The following is a 24932-nucleotide window of genomic DNA, read 5'->3' on the forward strand; positions in this document are numbered from 1 at the left end:
ACCATCCTCTGGGGGCTGTGGCGCAGGCCTGTTTCTCCAAATGGGGCTGGCCCCATGGCGGTCCCTAGTTACCACTCCCCTGTCTCCACTGGGGGCTGGACCTTTCATTTTGAGGAGGGAATCATTTATTTTCCTCCTTGCCATAGGCTACTTACTACCTTTAATTGCCAGGAGAAGAAAAAGGGTGCCTGAGAATAAATGTGTATAAGTCTTGTCTCTGATGAAACACAGTATGCAGAAGTACATAGAATCATAAACTGTTCCTTTTGAGTTCTGCCCCTTGACTAGATACTCGAAGTCCCAATTGATGATACAAGTTATAGACTTAGAGTCTACAAACTTGTGACTAAAGTATAAAGCAGCATTAGGAAAGGGGAATCCCCAAGAGGCCAGAGGGTGCAAGGCAAGTGGGATGCCTCTGCAGGGAGTGCAGGGCTCTTTCCTGAGAAGGCTCTAATGGTGGCAGGAGTGCTCCGTGAGCGGGCATTGAGTGGGGGCTCTTATCATGGAGACTTGATGCTTTAAGGGCTGGCTTTGCCTCTTAAGGTCGGCTGTAGGCTGTATGCACAGCCTACCTTCCGTGGGCGGTATGGAGAGATTGAGCCCTCACATACCATCTCTTCTTCTCTCTCTCTCCTTCCCTCCCCCCCTTTTTTAAACCACATTGCAGCGTATAGATTAAAAAAATAATTTTTTAAAAAGATTTTATTTATTTGACAGAGAGAGAGACAGCCAGAGAGGGAACACAAGCAGGGGGAGTGGGAGAGGGAGAAGCAGGCTCCCCGCTGAGCAGGGAGCCCAATGTGGGGCTCGATCCCAGGACCCTGGGATCATGACCCGAGCCAAATGCAGACGCTTAACTGACTGAGCCGCCCAGATGCCCCTAAAAAAATAATTTTTAAAAAGTTTGGAATAGGCCAAATTTACATACAAGTTGGAATTAATAGTACAAAGAATTTTTTGTGGAACTATTTGAGAGCTAATGCTGACCTAATGTCCCATCACCCTGAATGCTTTGGGTATATTTCCTACATGCAAGGACATTTTCTTACCTAACCATAGTACAACCAGCAAAACCAGGAAATTAATATTGGTACCTTACCTCCTTCTAATTCTGAAACCCCATTCAAGTTTGCCTATTGTCCCAATAATGTTTTTTTGTAGCAAAATGATCTAGTTCAGAATGTGCATTGCAGTTAGTTATCAAGTCCCTTTGATCTCCTTTAGATTTTGCTCAGTAAAAGTTCCTTGACATTCATGACCTTGATACTTTTGAAGATTACAGGCTGGTTATTAGGTAGGCTCTCCCTCAATTAGGGTTTGTTGGATATTTTCTCATGATTAGAGTTAGATTATGCATCTTTGACAGAAATATCACAGAAATGATGCTTTCTTCTCATTGCATCCTATCATGTGGTGCATGATTTTGATTTATCCCATTGTGTTCATTTTGATCACTTGATTAAGGTGATGTCTCCCAGGCTTCTCCATTGTATACTTACTTCCTGTTAATGATTAATAAGCATTCTGTGGGGAGATAGTTTAAAACTACGTGAATATCCCTTACCAGACTTTAATTTATTAATTAGTTAATTAATTTGTGTATTTTAGATTCATGGTTTCCTTTTTTTATTCAATGCAATATAATCTATTAATATCATTATTTATTGCCAGTGGGAGCCCCTTCAAACTGGCTTCTGCATCCTTTTGATTAATTCCCATCATTTTTTGAGCATTTCCTTGCTTTCTGGCCCCTAAACAAGATGTTCTAGGCTCATCTTGTACTTTCCCTGCCATAGTTGTGGAATCAACCATTTCTCCAAAGAGCTCTGGTTTTTCCACTGAAGACTGTTATTTAGAAGGCAACTGGGTGTTAGGTGTGCTCATTGCTGCTAGAGTGTTGCTGCTCCCTGGCCCTTCAATAGACAGCTAGAAAATAGATTGTGTGTGTGTGTGTGTGTGTGTGTGTGTGTGTGTGTCTCCATACTCACGTCTAGCTTATTTTTATATATTATATATCAGAAACCATGAGTTCACACTGTTTCCTCCAATTTCAGTTTGACACCATGGATTTTTTTTTCCTCTTTCCATATTTTAATTCCATCCTGTAACAATGAGAAACCTGGTTCTCATTACCCTTAATATACGCCCTTCTTTGATCAATCCCTCTGTATGTAACCAATCTCCCATTTGTTACCATTGCTCCTTCCCCCTCTTGAGTGCCTCTTTTACCCTGCCCATGACTCCCTGCATCAGGCTTGCTCCCCGCCTCCCCATGCCCTCCACACCCCATGTGGGTTCTGACATGCTACGTCACACCTTCTTGCCTCTGTACAGATGCCTTCCTTACTGTGCTTGGGTTCTGATACCCTCCACCCCCACCCTCAGACTCTTCTGCTCCCCCCCACTTCAACTTGTAGATACTACCTTCCTCTGCCACAACTAATGACTAAAGCCATAAGATTGAATTTTTCAGGAAGAGAAGAGGAAGAGCTGCCCTCTGTTTCTTGACTTGAGTTGAACTTGGGTTTTAGAAGTAAAGGAAGTATGGAATACAGTGATTACTGACATGTGGAAGACTGGTCTCCTACCATTGTCTATTCTCAAGACTTCCTGCAAGAGAAGCTTTTTGATGTGGGTGAAATCAGTTGGAAAAGCAAGGCCTGCAGGCAAGAGGGCTTCAGGTCATCAGTGTGTCATTCATGGAAGGGGATAGCGCACATATAGTATGCTACATGGGAGGCCTAGAGCATTCTGGGCATGCAGGAGATTTGGATGTTACTTCTGAGGTTGCCTTATGCATGCATTAATTAGATATATAGGCTCCAAGTATGGGGGTCCAGGCTTGGCCAGGTGGGCGTAGCCCAAAAGAATAGTAGTAGTAATAATAGTAAGTGATACTGAGCCCCTATATGCCAGACACTGCTCATAGTGCTTTACACGTACCTTCTCATTTCATTCTCACTTACAGAATAAGAGCTATTATTGTTGTCATTTTACAGGTGAGGGATGAAAGAACAGAGCTTGCCCAAGGTGCCATGGCAAATAAGTGGCTCAGCCAGGATGCAAACCTGGAAGGCCTCCTTAATCATGATGCTAAATTGCCGGTAGTATTTGGCAGATGGGGTCTGGTTGACTATATATACTATATACACTCTCTATGAATATTGACAAACATTAGGATTCTCAAAAGTCCTTATCCCAGCCTGACTTCAAGGAGTTAGAGGAGAGTTCTAAGGCTCTGAGAGACTTTGGATCCAAACTATAATGCATAATCTGAACAGACTGGTGTCTCCCGTCTCAGCAAGGCTTCCAGTACTGTTCAAGGCAGGGGTGGTGATGTGAAGTTATTTTGGATTCTGGTGTTCGAAGGGATGTTGGCCCCTTTGCCTTTCCAAGGGATTCCATAGTGAAATCCAAGCCAGCCTTTGTCTATCCTGAGCTGAGGAGTTTGGGCTGCGTTTTTGGAAATGCTGTAAAGCCATGTTGAAAGCAAGCACTGTGCTCTGTAGGATCCATGAAGAACTTAAAATACTTTTCAGTCTTAGCACCTCTGAATCCCCATGGAATCTCACTACGGGGTTGGGGAAATTGAGGACCCACATGTGTCCTAGTAAATATGCAGGCAAGTTATTGTAGGTCATTCAGTGAGTCAGGGAAGAGCCAGAAGGAAAAGTGATACTTGATTGTACATGTCCATTCAGGTAGTAGTCACCTCATTGCTTCTGAGTGCGCTCTGGACTTCACAGGCTGCTACCCCCCTCAGCCCTGCAGGAAGGAGCCAGTGTCCATTGGCAGCCTTTCAGAGGCAAGTTTTTGGCTCTATTAGAATGGGGCTTCAGAAGGCATAAACTATGGCCATATCTGCATCGAGCAGTGAGATTTCTCATTTGACTTTGAGGATTAAAGTTGAGGGAACTTGAATATTGGGTGTAAGAGGGGTAAAAACAAACTTTCTTTGTTCCTTTTTTTTTTTTTTAAGGAGGCCTGGGTTATTTGTGAGTAAAACTTAGGCTTTGATTTTTATATTTAGTTAACCCTCTAAGGAGCAGACATTCTACAAATTTAAAGGGAAAACTTGAAAAGTGATTTGGATTTTTTTTTTTTTTCCACATGTTCACTCAGAAAACTTTACTAGACTTTTTTTTTTTTTTTTTAAGCAATGCTCCCATTACTGCCACATCTGGGTTTTCTCTTTTTCTTCCCTATTTAAAAAAAGTCCCGCAGTCCTTCAGGGCCTCTAGTAGAGAGTGAGCCTAAAGGCAGCAAACGGGAAGGCCTGAGGCTGTTACCAGCTGTGCTCTCCGGGCGTCATTCATTCCCCCAGGGTGCCACTTACTGGCACAGAGGCTGGGGCATCACCGGCCCTGCAGGAGCCAGCTCCCCTGTGGTTGGCTGCGTTCCATTTCACCTTGGGAGATGGCACGGAGGCTACGTGGAGGTGTGTGATACCGACTGGAAAGCCAGGGGCAAATGGCTTGTAATGGAGCTGAGGAGAGACTCTTTGGCATTTTCCACTGTTTGTCTGATGCTCCTTAGCTCCCAGGACTGATTGTACAGCTGGGTCACCTCATGTTACTTTAGGAACCTTAGCTTTACATTAACTCTTGCCACCCGAGAAATGACCACAGAATTTTTCTCTCTCCTCTCTTTTGAACTTTAGAGCTCCATTTAAAGATGAAGGCCAGTGTGGCAGGTTGTTCTGAGGATGATCTTGGAGACTCAGAGCTGTCGTAATGCTGCAGGGGCCAGCATTAGGGTCTTGACTTCAGGAATGAATACTGTTGATTTAGAAAAGGGGTCCAGAAACACTGGGGAGTGGTTCGTGTTGTGTGACTATTCCTGAAGACCAGATGGAACAGGGCCACCGTGGGAGGGGAGTAACCCAGGCTCTTTGTTCTTTTTTTTTTTTCCTTTTCTTTTTTTTTTTTTTTTAAACTTTCCTCCCCTAAGTTTTAGATGCTTCTGGATGTTCAATGCTAGCACCTTTACAGACTGGAGCAGCTCGATTTTCTTCATATTTACTTTCAAGAGCAAGAAAAGTGCTGGGCTCCCACTTATTTTCTCCCTGTGGTGTTCCGGAGTTCTGCTCCATATCCACCAGAAAACTGGCGGCCCACGGCTTTGGCGCATCCATGGCGGCAATGGTGCCCTTCCCTCCCCAGAGGTATCACTACTTTTTAGTGCTGGACTTTGAGGCCACGTGCGACAAGCCACAGATTCATCCTCAGGTAACTGTTGCATCATTGCTTCAGAAAAGGTGGGGTGGGCAAGGAGGGAGGGAGGTTAGTCTTGCTTTCTGGGTTCCAGGGGAACTTTCTCATGTCTTCCTGGCTTTTAGTTGCTCATCGGGAGTTCCTGCCTAGGAAGCTGGACTTGGTTCAGGCATGGTAGGGTAAGGTAGACCTGAGAAGTCTCTGGAGACAACTGGGCATATTGTTTCTCTCTGGTCTCAGCCTTCGGGAATCAAAATATTTCCTTCTGTCCCATCCTTCCTCTCTCCTTTCCCTTCCCGCCTTCCTTCTCCTACTATTACCGCATGTTATTTTAAGGAATACTGTGATAGTCAGCCTCTAAGATGGCACCCAATGATCCTTGCCTCCTGGGATTCCTACCCTTGGTAGTTTCTCTCCCACACTGAATCAGGGCTAGCCTTGTATAACCAGTAGAACATAGAGGAAAAGCCATAGTGTGATTTCTGAGGCTAAGTCATAAAAAGCGCTGTGGTTCGCCTTGCTCTTTTGGATCACTTGCTCTGGAGAAAGCCAACTGCCATGCATTGAGGACTCTCAAATGGCCTGTGGAGAGGCACGTGTGTACAGGAACTGAGGTTCTTAGCTAAAAACCAGTACCACTTGCCATTCATGTTTCTTGGTGCTGTCTTGGAAGTGAATCTGCCAGCCCCAGTGGACATCTGACTTCAACCTCAGGAGAGACGCTGAGCCAGGCTGGTCTGCTGAGCCACTCCTGAATTCCTGGCTGGCAGAAACTGTGAGAGATAAGAAGTGATTATTGATGTTTGGAGCCACTAAGTTTGGGGATGCATTAGAGAACCTGAAGAAGTACAACTGTTGGTCTGTTGGGAAGGAAAATTTCTTTGCTTGCTTTTTTCCCCTAGTCATCAACTGTGTCCAGAGACCTTTTACCCTTTAAGGTAGTGCTACTAGGAGGTTTGGATTAGCAGCAGAGAGGCACATGTTCTTGGAGATATTGGCGTGCTTGAGGTTGGTTTGGGGGGAACGATTGGGGGCTGATGTGGCAGTTCATTGTATTGTGGGGGCCTTGAGTATGCCCGGCTCTAGGACTGTAACTCTTCCCTGTGGGCCTGGGTTATTAGGGGTGTAATTTTGGGATGTGTAGACATGTTAGTTTGGGAGCAGCTTTCAATGGTAGGGAGGATGGGGAAAGGGGGATGGTAGCATCAGGCGCTTGGGAGACAGGGAGGAGTGGGGTCCATTCAAACATAAACTGAGTTCATTTCTCATGGTTGGTTTTTTTTTCCCATGAAGAGGTTCTATCTTTAGAATAGTAGATTATTTTCCATAAAGCAGATACCACCACCCTTTTACCTTCCCCCTTCTCTCTCCTTTTTCCTGTTCTCCCTTCAAGTAGTGGACTGTCCTTGGGAGCATTGGAATTAGCCCTGTGGAAGTTTGGGAAGACAGGAGCAAGATGAGGAGAATGTCCTGAGGGAAGGAACTTCGCATAAAAGGGAATATAGCTTGGCTGCTGCCTGAGCCGCCCTTACTTTCTCAGCCTCTTGCTCCTGCCCATGCTGTAGAGTCTTCTCTGCCTCCCAGAACTATTGGAGATTCTGTGCTGGCTGTTCCTGGGTGGTGGGTGGGAATTTTGGTTACATAGATTCTCCCAGGTTAGGAATCAAGGATCCGTATCTTAACACACCATATTATTTTCCTTACTGATGTAGATTTCAATTACTGAGTAAGCCCTAGTGGGACATGAGTCTAAAATCCAACACATCCCGATTGCATATGATTCATCCCTCTTCTGAACTCTCATAATCACTTGGCACCTCCTTTATGGCATTTTCTACATTCTGCTTTCTGGCACATGCCTACATATGTTTATTTCTGAACTTTTCAGTTAGATTGTAAGCTCAGATAATTATGTAGCTCTGTTCGCTTGTCCTACAGAGGGTCCTGTCAATGTTGCTGAAGGTGAAGCCTGATTCATGTCTCAATTTGGTCTGTCAGTATCACCTTCCATCTCTCTTTCAAGGGCATTGTTCTTTTTATTTATTTATTTATTGCAATGCTGAAGATATAATGCAATACAGTTTTTGTGTTTTTTTTTTTAAGATTTTATTTATTTATTAGAGTGAGAGAGCACAAACAGGGAGAGTGGCAGGCAGAGGGGGAAACAGGATCCCCGCTGAGCAGGGAGCCTGATGTGGGACTCGATCCCAGGCCCCTGGGATCATGACCTGAGCCAAAGGCAGACGCTTAACCATCTGAGCCACCCAGGTGCCCCGCAATACAGATTTAAATCACTTCTATCACCAACTTCCCACCCAGACTTGGGCACCAAGGCCTTCCTGACCTAGGCTGAGGTAGGACTTCATGCCGTTTACCAGGATCTGGGCCTGATTAAAGATTATCTCCAGAATCAATGAACCCTGATGATGTGATTCCAAGGGCACTTAAAGAATTGGCTGCCCTGGTTCATTATTAGAAAGCATTAGCTGTTGCTTTAGAGAACTCAGGAAGAAGCATTCGCTGTCTTGCTTATCTTTAAAAGGGGAATACGAATGATCTTGGAAGTTATAGACCCGTTAGTTTACTGTGATTCTAGAGAAGATACTTGACCTGATCGTCAGATAATCAATCAGCAAACAGCTAGAAGAGCATAGGGTACTACTGAAGTAATAACTTACATGGGTTTGCGAAGAAGAGCAAATCCTGTCAGATCAATCTAACTTCTTGCTGTGACATAGTGATGGATTTGAGTGGATCTGGGGTAAGTGATAAATGTAATGCATCTCTACTTCATTAAGCCTCCACAATGCTGTGATCAACAGGTAGGAAGGTGAGTTGGGGGCCAGGCAGCTCTGTTGTACTGCCCATGGGATCATTCTCAGGAAAGGGATGGGTAGCTCAGGAGTGATTTGAGACTTGTTTGTGGCAACTTAAAGCCTCTCTCTCTTTAAAAACAAACAAACAAACAAACAAACAAACAGAACTTCTCTAAAGTTTGCAAGTAGCAGGATCCTGATAGGATTCAGAGGAATTTTGGAAGATGGATAGGAGAAGTTGTCAGTCCCACATAGGATAGTGTCCTTCCACTGAGGTTATCATAGGTCACGTTGTCATTAGAGCCTCTGTGCTGTGTAGGTCTTCTGGTCAGCAGGGACAGTGGAGAAATTGGAAAAGCTCAGGATAAGAGGGGAAAAAAATCACTAGGGGCACAAAAATAGGACTTAGAAAGAAAGAAGAGAAATTGAATATGGTTTTAGTGACTTATTTCTTATTCAGACTGAATAAATTCATCATATGGGAGGTAGTTGTTCCAAAGAGTATACTAATAACTTGCTCTTCATTTTATTTTATTTTATTTATTTATGTTTAAAGATTTTATTTATTTATTTGAGAGAGAGAGAATGAGAGAGAGCACATGAGAAGGGGGAGGGTCAGAGGGAGAAGCAGACTCCCCGCCGAGCAGGGAGCCCGATGCAGGACTCGATCCAGGGACTCCAGGATCATGACCTGAGCCGACGGCAGTCGCCCAACCAACTGAGCCACCCAGGCACCCCGCTCTTCATTTTAGTAAGGATAAAAAAAAGAAATGAATTTAAATGGAAACAGGAAAGATTGAGATTTGGGATGAGAATGAACTTTTAGAAGAGACTGGAAAAGGACTAGAAGATGGGCTGCTAGCTGAATCCAGCCCTCCCTAGTGCTCTCTCAGAATAGCTTAATGGCTGTCCACTTGACAGAGATGCTTTATGGACAAGGTCTGTGTGCCTCTTGGGGATGAGCTTGGGACTGTGGATCAGCCTTCCTCCTCCCTGACTCCCAGTGGCTTTCAATACTCAAGGCCTCTACATAGGACATTTCTGATCCTTATGGGAGTGTGCCATTATCCCTCGGGGGTGAGGAGGCAGAAACAAGTTTGGGGCCAGGATCTATCTGGAGGCTTGGCATGGGGTTCATTTTTCTGATTTCTTTGGTCTTCAGAAGTCTCCAAGTCAGCTTATTGGGACTGTCCTTAAGAAATGGCACCATGAAAACTAACAGGTATAAGCTCTGTTGTACTCGGGTGAGTAACAATATTGGTAATAAACATGGTAAAACATCTGGTATTTTCCATTTGTCATCATTTTTGCTGTTTATTTTTATACTTTGTTCAGCTAGGTGAAGCTGGAGTGGTCGGTTTACCAGTAATAGGCTTCACTTTTTTTTGCAGGTTTTTGCACTCGTTTTGATTTACATTTTGATTCAGATTAACATGATAGATATTGGCAGAATATGAAACTTTTACATTTGAAAACATTTTTCCACCTAAATTAACATTTAATTCCACCTAAATTAAATTGCTTTAGAGACTCTAAGTTTGAGGAATAGAATTCCTTTCTTGCTTTAGGAATTGTTTCCTGATAGGGAAGTAGGTTTTTATCTGGTTTAGGAGAATCCTGACTCCTTTCTTCTGGCTAGCAGGAGTTCATAGTTGTTCATTTTGGTGTGGATGTGCATCGAATAATGGTGGTTGTGACCCTCAGGCCCAGGGAGCAGCCTGAAAGCTTTGGTGGGATCTTTAATTGTCCATCTTTAACCTGGGGGCAAGTTCTCTTACCACCTCAGTGTTTAGAAAGGAACAAAGTAAATGTAAGTGAGGACAGTGAGGTATAGGGCCACAGCACACGGGGAGAAGGAAATAACCTCAGCTCTCCGGATGGCCAGGGAGAGGGCAGCCCTACTGTCCTTGTCTGGGGAGCGAAGTCCTGGCTGCTGTCTGCCCTCCCTCCCTGGGTTCCTCTGGCCAGCCATCAGCTCCTGAGCGTGTCTTTCCCTCACTGCTCTGCCACAGCCCTGCGACTGTTTTCCTTCTCATCTGTATTCAAGTGCCCATAACTTTGGAGAAAAATGACCTTTGGGGTTGAGGTTTTCTAGTGTTTGGTCTTTGTCCACAGGGGCTTTTCCTCTTTTCTTTTCTTTTCTTTACTTTTCTTTCTTTCTTTCTTTCTTTTTCTTTCATTCATTCATTCTTTCTTTCTTTTTTTCTTTTTTTCTAGGAAACCTTGAAGAAACTCCATCTGCATTTTGAGTTAGAACTATGAGTAAAGGAGTTTCTCTTTTATAGAAAATTGTCCAGATGCTGGGTTATTTCGGGAGGGTAGGGTGGAGGAAGGTTAATGGTGACAGGAGAAGGAATAGCATAAAAGAGAGGCATTTGAGAGGCATACTCAGTATGACTTAGAACTGGTACATCATTATTAGTCTTTTGTGAGAGAGACATTTTGGGAAACTTTACAGAAATTGTTAAGATCCGTACAAATCAAACTATATCAATTCCCTTGTCCATTCAAGGCTGAAAGGCAGGCTCCCCCTACCCTTTCTCCCCTGCCCCCAACCAGTATGCACACACACATACTGCTCTTCCTATGTATCCACCTTTCCTTCTCCCTGCTCTTGGTTTCTACACCCTCCAAGTGGACTGAAAGACAGTTCCCTAGAGAAAGAACCCACCCTTCCTGCCCCATTCACTTGTCCCAGTCACAGCTCCTTCAAGTAGGAGGGGCCCAGCCAGGCTTTCTATTGCGAGGGCCCAGTTGTTGGGTTGCGGGTCATCTGCCTGTGTCCCCAGTCAGCCTGCACTTTTTTCTCTACAGACAGGCGAAGGCGCTGACGCTATTCTTCTAAACTGGGAAATGAAATGCAAAACCGACGTTAATGTAACATTATGGTTGAGATTAAATGCACCAAAATCAGGAAATTCAAAGTTATGCTTCCCACAGCAACTATAATTCAGCCTCATCTGGCGTGTGTAGTATTTTGTGTTAGTGCGGATGGTGTTATATGTTAAGACATTAAAGTTAACACCATAAGCAGAGCACAAAATGCTTGAGGGGGCTGAGTTATGACGACTGTGTGAGCTGTAAGTGTTCTTGCACAGGCTCCCGACTCCTGGTATAATTTTTCCCTTGCCCATCAGACCAATTATTGCCTTTCTTTTTAGTTATATTTCTGCTTTAACACATCTCTTCTTCCAGGGTCACCGTAAATGAATTCCGCTATTGGTGGCCACTGATGGTGGTGGGACTGGGACAGCCCACTAGGCGCTTTTGTCCTTTTTGTTGCTGCTTCCATAAAAGTGGTGCTTCCCCTCCACCTCCAGAAGCCCCCTCCTTCACAGACTGCTGTTTCCTGGTGGTCCCTCATCCAGATCCCCACCCCCACCCCCACCGTCCCTTCCCTCCAACTGTCACTGGGGCTCCTCACAACTGCTCCCTGAATGAGAACAAGTGTTTGCTGTGTCCGGGTCTTGGCCTTGTTGTAACTTCACGTGAAAGCCAAAGGGCCCTTCTTTATTTGGAGCAGACATAGCAATGTGGAAGTAAAATATACATCCCGGGAGTGCAGCACCGATGCAGGGTGGTGCTGCCTTATGTGTTTGGCATAGCAGAGGCATAGATCGAAGTGGGTTTATTTGCTCTCTTCTGACTGCTTCTCTATCTTCCCCAGGGTGTATACCTTTAAGCTGCTGTGGTGTGTAGTTAGGGCTGTGGAGTTGCCTGGGGGTGGGACCAGGAACTTTCCTTGGGGAGCACTGGGTCATTGGTAACAAAATCACCACATAATTTAGTACAAGTCAGGAAACCTCCCCCTAGCCTCTTATTATCCTGGTGGCCTCCCCAGGGCTGAGACAGCTGTTGGAATGCAGATTTTGTTAGACACTGGGCTAAGGTTGGTGGTGGGGAAGAGCTGTAAAGAATAGGGCCATTGATAAATGATGAATGAAATCAGGGACTGTAAACGAACAGTGACACTGAGCTGCCTTTTAAAGTTTTTGTTGGATATGACAAAACCAACCAAGTAAGCAAAGGAATGGGGAGGACCTTATTGTAACCACCTTAGAGGCAATGAAAAGGCCTCATTCTACTCTTTGGACAGCAACTTCAAGCTCTGTGTTAGATCCTGGGGACATAGAAACAAGTGAGAAATGGTCCCTACCCTCAAGGAGCTCATAGTCGAGGAGGGTAGACCTACATGTAACCACTGTTAAGCATTTGATTATATCATGTAGGTAAGTACTTGGTGCAGTGGGCGCTCAAAGGAGGGGACTGATCAACCCTGCTCATGGTGTGGAGGAGGGGTCACATAGCCTTGCTGTTAGAGAAATGTAGGAGATCCAAGAGAGCCAGGTCAGCCTATGGCCTCTCAGAATTGTAGCAGGAATGAAAGAAGGTGCTCACAGAGTAAGCCAGGATGAATTGACCTAAGTCTGAAAAACTGACCTGGATTGCAGGGTTGTTTGTGGGAGTTGAAAATGAGGAAGAGAGAGAATGAAGACTTTGAACCTGACAAATATTTCACTGTTTGTTTAGTAGGATTATTTCTATTGGTTATATGGTATTTCTCACATTCAAGCCAGAAGATGTTTGTTGGTTTTTTTTAAGATTTTAATTTTTTTTTTTTTTTTTTGAGAGAGCGCGCTCACGAGCAGCAGGGAGGGCGGGGAGGGGCAGAGGGAGACTTCCTGCTGAGCAGGGTGCCTGATGTGGGTCTCAATCCCAAGACCCTGAGACCACGACCTGAGCCAAAGGCAGACACTTAACAGACTGAACTACCCAGGAGCCCTGCAAGCTAGAAGATCTTAGTGGGATCTGTGAGAGTATGAAGGCTAGGAGAGGTTTGAGAGAATTTTAGCCAATAAAGTGTGGGCAAAAATGTAAGGGTCAACAAACTAATATGTGAGCTGAGGCCCTGAGGCATTGCCGGGGAGGGCTAATTGGATACCCCAGCTGCTATTAAAGGCAGCACGGGGTTGGGCTGCTAGGCCTTCAGGGAGAAGGAAGGGCTGGAGAATGACACGGCACCTCCCTGTGACCCTCTAAAAGTACTGGCAGTTTGGATCTGGATCTGCGAGACATCCCTTGGGAAGACCTACCTTCCATAGACTGGGGAGGTTTAGAACTGTCAAACAGATAAGCAACTGGCTGACTAACGTCGAGAGATGCGATGAAGGATTAAGGAAGAGGCAGGTGGGCCTGGGTAACAACAGAAAATGTGCTAGAGCAGAGGTAACTGGAGGGCTTCGAGATGGGGGGTGAGCTCTCTCTCTCAGCAGCAGCAACGGGTACACAGCCATAGAAGGAAAACGGGGAGTTTGGGATGGGGTAGTGAAGAAGTGAAATCCAAAGGAGTGTTTAGGGTAGGTCCATAGGCTTCACTTCTCCCTGCCTCCATCCTATCTTGTTTTTCTTCTCTCCAATATTGATTACGTTCCTTACTTTGTAGACTGATCTCAGTTGTTTGACATGAGGAAACTGATATTAGGAGATGCTTTCTCCATCTCTTTGTCTTGTTGGGGAAAAGCGTCCTGCATCATTTTGATTAAGATGCTATTGGGGTGATTATTTTTTATTCTCTTATCCTGGGTGTTCACAATACTTAAAAAAAAAAAAAACAACAACCCCACAGCTATACATTTATGTGATGAGTTTTGAGCTCTCGCTGTGAAAATTGAGTCATAGCCTAAAAGCCTGAAACAAGAGTGTTCCCAGATTGACACTAGCCCCCCAGGCTGGCAGGTCTGCAGCAGAGAGTGAGCAGGCTGGGACAGGCAGAGAAGGGTTTGTGCGTATAGAGTGCTGTCACGGGCAAAGCCCCGTTCGGTGCTGAGAGATCAGAAAGGAGGTAAGTGGACTCTGGAGAGAGAGACAAACATCAGCAAAGCTTTTAATCTGATGTGCAGGTACCTTGGAATTGGCTGCTGTTTTGGTCCTATCCCTGTCTGTAGTGGCCAGTGGGCGATCTTGGTCTGTGGACAGGAAAACACATCTGTTATGTGATCCGTCCACTTCTGTTCCAGTGCTGTGGTCAGTGTCTAGTTCTAGGGAGGCCCTTCCAGCCAAGGGTTGGCCTGAAGGCTCAATGCTGGCAGAAGCTCTTATTTGGAGATACTGATGTTGCTGAAAGGAAGGAGCGTAGAGTCCAAGGTGAGGCTGGGGGCAAAGTTGGTGAGCCAGAAGAGAAAATGTGAAGGTGTTATTGAATGGGATAGAAGAAACAGAGGTGTTGCAAGCCAGAGTTCATGGGAATGGTGGGGAAGATGTTCCAAGGGGTTAAAAATGGACATGGGGAACCTGATTAGGAGGCGTTATTTGGAAGAGTTGTTAGTAGGTTGGACTAAGGTAGTGATGGTGGGCATGGAAAGAAGAAGTTATGTGTTGTAGCTTTTAGATGTGCTGGGAAAGAAGTGAGCTTGAGAACCATGCTTTTAAGTAGCTGATGGTTCCTTTGGATACTGGTGGGCCCCTGGGAGTCAGCGGTGCTAAGAGATTTGGCAAGGAGTAAAGGTGGAACCTATGGTTGTTGTAAATGGGGTGCTCCGAACTGAAGAGTCATTACCAGGGAGAACCAATAAGGTGAGTTCCTTAGTGGTGTTTTAAGTAGGATCTTTTTGATGAACCATTTGGCCATTGGCCTAGGGGAGGTAGGTAGTGATGATTAGGTAGATAGGATGAGAAATGGAAAGAAAGCTTGGAATCTTGCTCTCCAAAAGTGTGATAGCAACTGAGAGCCCTGGCTTGAGATTGTGATGTTTGAAAATGGAGTTCCAGGGAGTCTGTCTGCATTGTTCACGGGTTGGTTTTTTTCCTATCCCCAGTGCCAGCAGCATTTGAATGAAAGGCCAACTGGTGGACTGAAAGGGATTGGTAGTTGGGAACAGAGGAGGTAGGCACTGAAGAATGGGATATGAAATATGCCATTTTAATAAGGTCTACTTTCACTAGAAAGGTAAGTGACTAGAGAAACAAGGCCAGGGGTAGGCCTTAAAAGGAAGTTCATGGTGATGGTGCAGAATGTGGCGGTTGGTTGATGTTGGTGAGGAATCCCCAGCTTGGTGCCTCGGGATATTTGCAGGAATTGCTGGGATCCTGTTCCAGATCTGTGGCCACAGGTCTTTCTCAAGAAGTCTTCGTTGGAGAAGTATCCAGAACTGCTTTTTGATTCATTTAGACAGAAGGAAGGTGTTTTTCTGGAGAGGATAGTGTGAGTGCTCTGTGGGTAGCTGATGCCCTGATCCTGATGGTATTCTTTGAGGGAGCACGCATTGTCATGAAAGAAGACCTCTTGTTGGCTCCCTAGCAGAGAGTTACCAGCTTGCTTAATAAAGCTCTGGGATGTGACATGCCAGTTTTTCTCCCCTGATTGTGGCAGCAAGGAGAATGAAATGTCTGATGGCAAGAGCCAGGAGTGGTTGGCAGATCTAAAGGGCTTGTCCTAGGTGCTTGAAAGTGGGCCAAGTAAGGGTTTGTTCTGAGAAAGGAACTAAGACCTGTGGCTCGGATTCTCACTTGGTCACTATATCTGTGATAAGGCGGTAATCTCATAGATGTTCTAGACTACACCTGTGTTTTTCAAAGTGTGGTCCAAGAACCAGCAGCATCCTCATCATGTAGGAGCCTGTTAGAAATGCAGAATATCAGGCCCTGCTCCAGCGCTAAATAGAATCTGTAATTTGACAAGATCTTTGGGTAATTTGAAGTCTGAGAGACATTGCTCTAGTCTAGACCAATGGTTCTTAAACTTTAGCAATCAGAATTGTGATCAAAATCACCTGGAGAGCTGGTTAAAACACAGATTACTGGCCCCAACCTCAGGGTTTCTGATCCAGAGTTTGGGGTGGAGGCTAGGAATTTGCATTTCTGATAAATTCCCAAGTGATGGGATGCTCCCTGTGAGGAAACATGCTTTGAGACCCACTGACTTCCCTAGCTTTTTCGTCTATAAAATAGGGCAATGATTCCTGCCTGCCTTACAGAGATGTAAGATCAAATGAGCCAATGTGTGAGAAAAGTGTTCAGTGCATTGTAGGCAGGATGTCAGTTTGTGTATTGCTTGCTCCATGGTCAGTGGTTTTAAAAATCTACTGTCATGCCAGCAAAACCGTTTCCCTGTCCTGGCTTCTGGCCAGCAGCTTTGTACAAAGAACAGGGAATCTATGAAGCACCCATGGAGATGAGTCTTCTGTGAACAGACCAGCAGCCCCTTTAGGAGCAGGGCCTCCTGAAGCCCAGCCAGTTTCTCTGGTCTCCTACCCAAGTTGCCTGACCAGAACCTCTGTCTGCCTGAGTGGGCTTGGGCCTCTCCTGATCACGTGTTACCCTCAAATAGTAGATCTTTAGTGCAGTATTTACACTCATTGGGAAAATGGTCTTTGACTAACCAAGCCTCTGATTCATCTTGTGATCCTGAGTGTGTTACCTGACTTTTCCTCACCTTACTGGTTGATTAAATGAACAGTCATTGGCTGCATGTGCCCAAGTCCCAGAATGTGGACTCTGGACCTCCAGGGTGAGGAAAACTGAGGGAGAGGCTATTCTGATGAGAAGCAATATAGCATAATGGTTCAGAGCATAGACTCCAGAACTGGACTCTGGATTTGAGCCCAGTCTCCACCACCTACTAACAGTATGACTTGCCTTGGGCAAGTTGCTTGTACTCTTTATGCCTCAGTTGCCCTATTGGCAAAAAGGGGTTTTATAAAGCACCGGTCTCATAGGACTGTTGGGAGGATAAAATATAAGTGCTTAGAACAGTACCTGACATATAATAGCTGTAGGAGTTAGCTCTTACTAGTGGTATTCTTAATCATGGCACCATTGCAAGGTATTGGGATAGAGCAGGTGGCTGGGAAGCAGGCCCTGCTTCGGGAAGCATAGAGAAAGCCTTTAGGCCCTCTATCAGCGTAGTGGGTAGAGCTGAGGCACCACGCAGAGAGATTTTTTTCCTCTACTGGAATGGTAAGTTGGACCCAGAACCCTTCTATTTCCATGCCCTCCCTTAGTCCTGCCTCTGGGGGGGCCTCTCCTGCACGCAACCCTGAGATTTGCTTAAATTAATTTTATAACCAATATGTATACAGGTAGCTACAAAGGAATCATTTGGAGGTTTGCTGCCCTGGAGGGTCAGCTTCACTGAGACCACTAATATCTGCAATTATTTACAATTGAGCATGTAAAAATGCTTGAACTGAGGCGGATCCAGAGTCACGTGAAGGTAGACACAGGCATACACACTCCTGGGTGAGGATGCAGTTTTGAAAACTTTTGGTCTCCTTCGTTTATTGGTATTATGGTTTTGTTTTTTAAATTCAAATTTCAGTAAAAGTAAATTATAAATCATTCTGTACACCGCCCCCCCCCCAATAAAGAATAGCAGTGTCTATTTCAGCCTCTTTTCTACATTTTAATTGCTTTGGGGTCTATGGGGATAGTGAAAAGGGACATGTAGGTGAAAAATCAGCCTTTTAAAGCTCTGATTTTTTACCCTTCCTTGTCCTGAAACTTCAAGCATCAGCTCTCATCTGTCAAAGTGTAAATCAGCAATTAAAACCCAAACAGCCAAATGCCAAAGATGACCCGAAGCACAAAGCAACTGACAAACAAGTCCGGACAAATCGACGGGTAATTTATAAGCTTTGCCCTAAAATCTAATTATTTGGCAATTCGAATTTGCAGCCAGCCAGGGCTCGGCAATAAATTTAACCCGCCATAAATTATTTAGGAGCAGGCTGTGGTGTAAATCAAAACCACGAGTGTTTGTTTAAGAAATAAGCTCCTTGTGCATAAAATGTCTTTTTTTTCCCCCAAGGGAGAAACCGTTAAGCAAACCATGCCCTGTTCGTTGCCCAGTGCAGCCCTCACTTTCCCCTCTCAACTTCCCCTCTTCCCTGTGGCCAGGAGGCTACTTGATCCCTTGAGGAAGGGCCTACCTTTGCATGCAACTTGTAGCCAAAAACCAAGTATTTGCATAAAACTCATATTTTATAAAAGCCATGTACTGCTTTTTCTACCTTGTGGTGTGATGTCGCTTTTGGATTTATCAAACCTTTCTGTGCAGGGGTGTTGCACATTTTGGAATTTTCTTCATAGGATGGAGGGAAGGGATAGATTAGTTGTTGCCATCTGTAAATTGAAGAAATGCCAGTTCCTAGGTTGAGAGGAGGAAGCCATGAAAAATTTTTTGCTGATTGCCTTATTTCAGACGGGACCATAGAACCATCAGCTCAGGCAAAGGAGAATCTGTGCTTTGGAGAAAAAGTCTGTAAGAACGCTATTAAACCTTCTGTCCCATTGTCAAGAAATTCCAGCAGTCTAACCTAAGTCCCTTCTCCTTAAAAATCCTTTTGTTGTTGTTCTGTCTTCAAATATATAATCTTATCACTGAAGACACTTTAGTTGAAGGGAGTTTGAATACCCTGAAAGCAACCTACACATTTATTTCTTGTAATCTACTGATTGTAGGTGTGAAATTTCACTTGAGATGCTCTTGCACTTTTGTCCTCAGTTAATCAAGATAATCTCTGGTGTTCCTCGTTGAGCAACTAGAAAGCAGCTATGTCTAAAACCTTTGCTCCAGCTTATACCTCTGCTCACTTAAAAAGGTAAAAGAATATTTACTTGGTGCTTCCTTTTTATCTGTCTTCCCTCCCCTTAAAAAAACAAAGGTTTGCTGCTGACATTTTATTGAAGGAGACAACAGACATGGTAGGTTTGGAACCCTGGATACTTTGAACAATCCAAGTTCTGAGGCTTTTGTCCTGAGTTGTCAAATTGTGGCTAGTTTCCATCCACCATCAGCAGACCAACTTTTTGGGGCTATTATACTCTTTCCTTGCACAACCTAGTGGTGCAGGTAGCTTGTGGACAGTGTAGGTTGACCAGCTGTCCCAGTTTTAGCTCTGAAAGTTCTGTGTTCCAGGAAACCCTTGGTCTGGACAGACAGAAAACTGGGATGTTGGTGGTTTGTAGCAGTTGGGGGAGGACGAGAAGCCACTTAAAGATGAGAGACAGAAAGTGCTTTGGGGTGTTCTGTGTCTGGGTTTGAATCCTGGCTTCACCACCACCTTTATCCTGTTTGTCACCTTCACCTCCCTGACCTGTGGAGAGCTCTGTAAAAACAGAGATGTTTCTGTTAGAGCCATGTGCTTGGCTTCTACCTTGCCCTTTATTGGCCCCTCATGTTACCAGAAGCGCAGAGACCGAGGTCCACATGCGAGGACAGAGCTGGGTGCTGGAGCTGCAGACATAAGGCTCCCACTGTCCCCGAGCTCAGGGCAAAGCGCCATCCACGTCACTGCAGCGCAGTGGAGCCTGTGCGGCAATGGTCCTCCAGGACTTTCTGCCCGGGTAGGCCGCGCTCAGTGCTCTTGTAACTCGAGAGCAGCCTCTCTTCCTAGGAGACAGCAGACCGAGCTTCCTAAAGACAGCCTTTCAGTCTGGAAGAATCAGCTCTTGACCCATCAGATTTTGAAAGCTGTTCTCTTTAAGTCTCATTTCCCCATTTGGAGTCCCAGCTTTGCCCCTCACAAGGAGTGTAACCTTAAGCAAGTGACCGCTTCTTTTAGGGCCTTATTTTATCCGTAAAATAAGGATCATAGCGATTCCCACCTCCTGAGTTGTTAGGAGGCTTCAATGAGGTCGTTCCTGTTAAGCATCTAGCAGACTGTCTGCCATGTAGTAAACAACAAATGGAAGGAATGAAATGATTCCATTTTCCATGTGTCCCCAAGGGTGTCAGGGCCAGCTCCTCTCTATCCTTTGCCCAGACTCAGACAGAAGAGCCACATCTCATTGTATTTGTCTCTGCCTCCACACCCAGCCCCTGCCTGGTAAATAGTAGGTGCTTAATAGTGTTGGTCTATGAGCTGCTGCTACTGCTGCTGATATGACCTATCTTCCAGGATTAATAAGGGTAAGATAAGAAAATGTATTTGCAAGCACATTATAAGTTGAAAGTCCTAACACTCAGTATGTCCCTCCACTAAGATATTTATCATAGCGCATTGTTCATTATTTGTTCAGTATCTTCTCTGCTCACTAGTCTGTGCACTTCCCCAAAGCAGAGGCTACATCTTTCTAAATCCCACTCTAACACTGGTACAGTGCCCTGCACCCAGTAGATGCTGCTCAGGTAGTTTAATTGAATGCGAATGACATACAGATGTAAGGAATTGGGAAACTGTTCTTAGGGCAGGAAGAGAGGGCTGGTAAACACACACTGGTTCTTCTTTCATTCCTGGTGCTACCTCTGCACAAGCAGACACTCAACTACTCCTAAAAACTTCTTCCCAGGGGAATGAGGAGATTGAGGGAGGGAAAAGGAGGAGAAGCAGGAATAACAGTTTCATTATCGGAGTGACTGCCTCCAGAAGCTAGCACGTAGGCACATCTTCCTAAGCTCTTGGTTTGGAATTAATGTGATCAACCTGTAACTTCGGTGTTTCTGTTGCGATCCTTACGAGCCGAAAACTGTTGAAGTGTTTGGCCTGCTCCGGGTGCACTGGCTGCAGAGTCATGCCCCGTTGGTAGAGATTAGGGTTCCTCTCCCATGAATGGGCTGTTGGGGCCAGGATTTTGAGGTTCTGGGCTTGATTGGGTAATATGGGAAGGTAAGAAGTACCTAAGTGAAATCCTTTGTGCTCTGACTCCTCAGAGGGTCTTCTATCAGAAGCTCCTCTTTTGCATCCTCATTGGCTTAAATGAGTATGCCAGTGTGCAAGGTCATTGTTACAACAGCTGCTGAGGGTGCTGAGAAGGGGCCCATGCAGAGTCATGTTCTAAGATTGGCTCTTGAAAGTCCCTCTTCTTGGTCTTGGGGAGAAGGCCTGGCTGATGGGCCAGTGACTCTGGAGAGGTATGTTTATGATAGGTCCAATCCACTGTGTCCCTGGCCCCCAGGCCTCTTGGGGATCTCCCCCCGTCTTTTTGCTTAGAGCTGGGGCTAGCTTATTCTTCCTCTCTGGGAGGATGCTACTGAGTGTGAGCAGAGGTTAGCTCCATTTCTCCAGGGGTGAGGAAGCCAGCAGCAGGAGAGCTTGAAGAGCAAGCTGCAGTGGGGAAACCCAAAGGCCAAGTTTTCAGAGAATCTACTGGGGATGCCGACTTGGTGCTGGTCAGAACAGGAGCTGAAGCGCTTACTGTTTTATAATAAATACTAATGAAATTCTAGATCTATAATAACATTTCAGATATCTAAAACAAACCATGTGCTTGTAAAAAAGTGGAAAGAGATCAACTTTAAGCCATAAATTCTTGGTAATAGAGGGTTTTTTTTCTATTTATGTTTGATAGATATTTTTGTTTCCAGAGGAATGTCAACTCCTAATTTCATAATGTATCATGGGCTTTAGAAAATTGAATTTAATAAAAGCCAGAGATGAATGGCATCCTTAAAGGTCCCAACACTTGTCTTTATTAGCAGGACAAACTGCAGGTCTCCAAACACTGCTTCTCTCCAAATGAAAGTTTAAATGAAAAGTACAGTTGTGTCACAGGTTAAATTTCATTGTGGGCCCAGCTAACATTGTTAGTGAGGAACTGGCTGTATTTGCTTCTTTAGACACCAGGGCAGCCAAACTAACCAGGCTGTGGAGCTCCTACTGGGGAAGTGCTGCTTCTCCATAGTGGGAGAAGCAGGATACATCAGAAATTCAGGCGTCCGATGAGCCCCACTTCAGAGTTAGTGTTTGGAAATCTTGGACATCTGGTTTTTCAGGGGGACCGATATGTATTTTGTGTGTATGTGTGCCTCCATTTTATTTTTCAGCACAGAACTGTCCTCTATCAGGTCTGCTAAGGAGTGCTTTGTGAGGAGTGAGAGAGGCCCAGGGATTTGGGGGATAACTCCCCCTGTCTCTTCAAGTTGGGAGGAAAGGTGTCACCTAATTTAAGCAAAGCTGGGACCTCCTTGCCACGGCCCCTCTGCCTCAGCCTTGTTGCCCTTCCTATCTCAGGGGGCTCCTGTCAGCCTCCCCATTTTGGGGAGACCAGGCAAGCAGAACCTTTGGATTTTTCAGTCATGAAATCTGACTGCCTTGATTTAGTCTTCAGTCCTGCTGTAATGTGTTGGATAAAAATAGATGCTTTAAGAACAAGCCCAATAGTCTTAGGTGTGTTTGAGGGAGAGGCTACCTGGCTGCCCTGGGACATCGAGGAGATTGGCCATTTCTCCTGTCTTCCCACTCGTCCATGTCCTGCACGTGGTCAGGTGTCAACAGCTTCCATGCTGTTCCCCCAGGCTGTCCCTGGAGAGAACCGGTTTGCCTTGATTTTAGTGATACTAGAAGGGTCCCCTCCAGAACCGGGGACCTGGGGTAGGGATGCTGCTGGAGCTGACTACTGGGGCCACGGAGTGGGCCAAGCCCCCCTTCGCTCTCTGCAGTGGAGGCCTTTTCCACATGCTAATTTTACTCGGAGGATTTTGCTTTTATTTATTTTTTTTATTATTTCCTATTTGTCTCTTCCAGATGTTTTCAGGGCAGTTTTTTTTTGTGTTGTAAACTAATTCCATTCATGTTTTAAAAATTTATGAAAGCGCTAATAAAAATGTCAAAGTGGTAAAAATGTTAGCTTTTCCTCTGCTTTGATTAAATTTTGCCAACTGTTTTTGAATATTAAAAAGTAATAATTTTTTTTATTTTCTCTCCTCGCTCTCCCTTTTCTCTCTGATGCGCGTGTGCTCTCCTGCCCTCTCCCCCCTCTGGTGCATTCCTCCCTTCCCAGGAGCGATGTAGGAGGCGCGCTGCACAGCCAGCGTTCTGCAAGCCTGTTTGCACACCAGGACCTTGGTGCTGTGCATCTCTATTAAATAACGGAGACAAATTAATCTTAGAGACACCAAACAAATTGTCACTCCTCCTCCGTCTCTTCCATTACGTTCCAGTGGACTGGGAAGGGCTGGCTAAGTGATTGGGGGGGGCAGGCTGGGGGAGGGTGTACTGCCTGAAAGAAAGGTGGGAGGCACCAGCTCCTATTACTCTTACTCAGTTTTCTTTTTCTCTTTATATCCCCTTTGGCTTTATTTATTATTTATCTTTTTAAAAAAAAAAAAAAACGAATGAAGAAACTCATCGGTTCTGCTTAAACTTCAAATGCAGAAGGCTGTGATTGGTCTTATGGCTGGTTGTCTAGGTGACTGGAGATCCAGGCCCATCCAGGGCAGAGGCCTGGGCAAGGGGACAGGGTGGGGCTACTTTTATGGGCTCCAGTGAACAGGCCTCTGGCAGAGAAGCAGTTGGGGAAACTGGGGCAGCTTGTACTACTGTCTTTCTTTCCCCTTTCCAGAGACAGTGGGGGTGGGGTGTGTGTCTAGTCCCTGCCACCTGTAAGGGTAGTAACAGTGGGAAGGTTGGGATTGGAACTGAGCTGGCACCATCTCACTCAGTCTTGGGTCTGGCCTGGCAGGAGCTAATGAGTCCAAAACAGTCCCTCATTCTTGACTCTTCCTTATAATGTTTGGTTAAAAAAATGTATTCTTCTTTTTCTGTGTCTTTGCCATTCCAGGAAATCATCGAGTTCCCCATCCTGAAGCTAAATGGTCGGACCATGGAGATTGAGTCCACCTTTCACATGTATGTCCAGCCAGTAGTCCATCCACAGCTTACTCCCTTCTGTACAGAGGTAAGGGCCCTGGAGCAGGGCAGCACGGGCTGCTGGGACAGGAGCTTTTGGGTCACTGGTGCACTGTACATGCTGCTTTAGGGGCAGCTGGAGCCTTATTAGTGGGTAAGGCAGGTGCGCATTGGACCCAGCCAGCAGCTGGCTTTTTACAAAGTCTGCCACTCCGCTTGCACCACTGTGGTCACTGGGGACCCAAGGAGAAGTGGCACCATCTGTCCCAGCTTCCCCAACCTTTTCTCTCCCTTATCGTCCCTACCCGTCCTGGTGACCAGGCACTTGGAGTGCTGCACCACTCCAGGGTGGTACTGCCGGGGTTCAGCTACTTTTCAGTTCTATTTCCCTTGGGGCCTCTTGACAAGAGGTAAAGATTTCAGCTTCTTGGAAGGAGAGGTTAGGTTCAGGCTTTCTTAGCCTCTGGTGATGTTTTTCTGTCCTTGAGCAAAGTGGCCCTGCGTGAAGCAGTGGTTGAGTTTGTGGGAAGCACGACCCTATCATTGAGGAACGAGAAGAGCAGTCCAAGTGGGATATGAGGCTGAAATGTCTTTATCCTTATCCCGTGCCGGTGTTGTACTCGGCCACCTTGCCAGCAGGTTAGTATTGGCCCCATTTTGCAGATTGTGAAATTGGGCTAACTGAGATCTTGATGCTTGCTAGAGGCTCAAAAGAACTAGTAGCAGAGAGGAGGTGCCCCTGAAGCGTTCTTACTCTTGAGACCTTCTGTGACTGCTTTCCCCTGTGACGTGTCGTGTTATGCACTCTGTGGTGGCCAGGGGCTGTGGTGGAATCACAGGCCAAGTATGTGTGGTAGCAGAAGTAATGGGAGAACGTGAGTGTTTCTGGAATCTTCTTAAGAATTTGGGGCTGGGGTACATTCGAGATATTCTGCCTTTGTTTAGAGATTTACTTTCTGCATATGAGTGAAACATGAGGAAGGAAGTTCTCGAGTGATCCGCAAACCATTGTCTTGGTGTGGGGAATGCTGGGAAAGGGCCTGCCTGCCACTGGTGGGAGGGCCCCACGGGCTCTGAGGCTGACTTAGCCCAGATACGAAGTTTCAGGGGTCGCTGCTGGGCTTGATGCCAGTGTTTCCTGCCCAGCCCAGGCAGGCCTTTGAGGCAGGCATCCATCTGCCAAAGTGTGTGGGCTCGCAGCCCCTTTGTTGTTCCCACTAATGATGTCGAGATTCTTGCTCCCTCTGGGATCTACGTTTTTTCCCCCTTGCCCCTGGAAATTACCTATACCACCAGGGGGCGCTAATCTGTTCTTTTTTTGCCCATTTTGGGAA

At 45.6% G+C, this 24932-nt stretch overlaps 1 protein-coding gene across 11 annotated transcripts in view; it reads left to right on the plus strand.

Annotated features, from left to right (window-relative positions):
* Positions 1–24932, plus strand: part of ERI3 (ERI1 exoribonuclease family member 3) — a 126652-nt gene that overhangs the window by 9312 nt on the left and 92408 nt on the right. For 6 of the 11 annotated variants that reach the window (XR_004922058.2, XM_036107524.2, XM_036107525.2 and 3 more), the window contains 2 exons: positions 4954–5231; positions 23531–23647. Coding sequence is in view for 10 of the 11 variants with exons in the window: in XM_036107518.2 (XP_035963411.2) it covers positions 4954–5231; positions 23531–23647 (395 nt within the window). In the remaining variant the exon portion in view is untranslated. The remainder of the gene's footprint in view (positions 1–4953; positions 5232–23530; positions 23648–24932) is intronic. The other 5 variants (XM_036107526.2, XM_078073270.1, XM_036107519.2 and 2 more) reach the window with 2 other exon arrangements.

This window comes from Halichoerus grypus, chromosome 5, assembly GCF_964656455.1.
Source record: "Halichoerus grypus chromosome 5, mHalGry1.hap1.1, whole genome shotgun sequence".
Classification (NCBI taxonomy): domain Eukaryota; kingdom Metazoa; phylum Chordata; class Mammalia; order Carnivora; family Phocidae; genus Halichoerus; species Halichoerus grypus.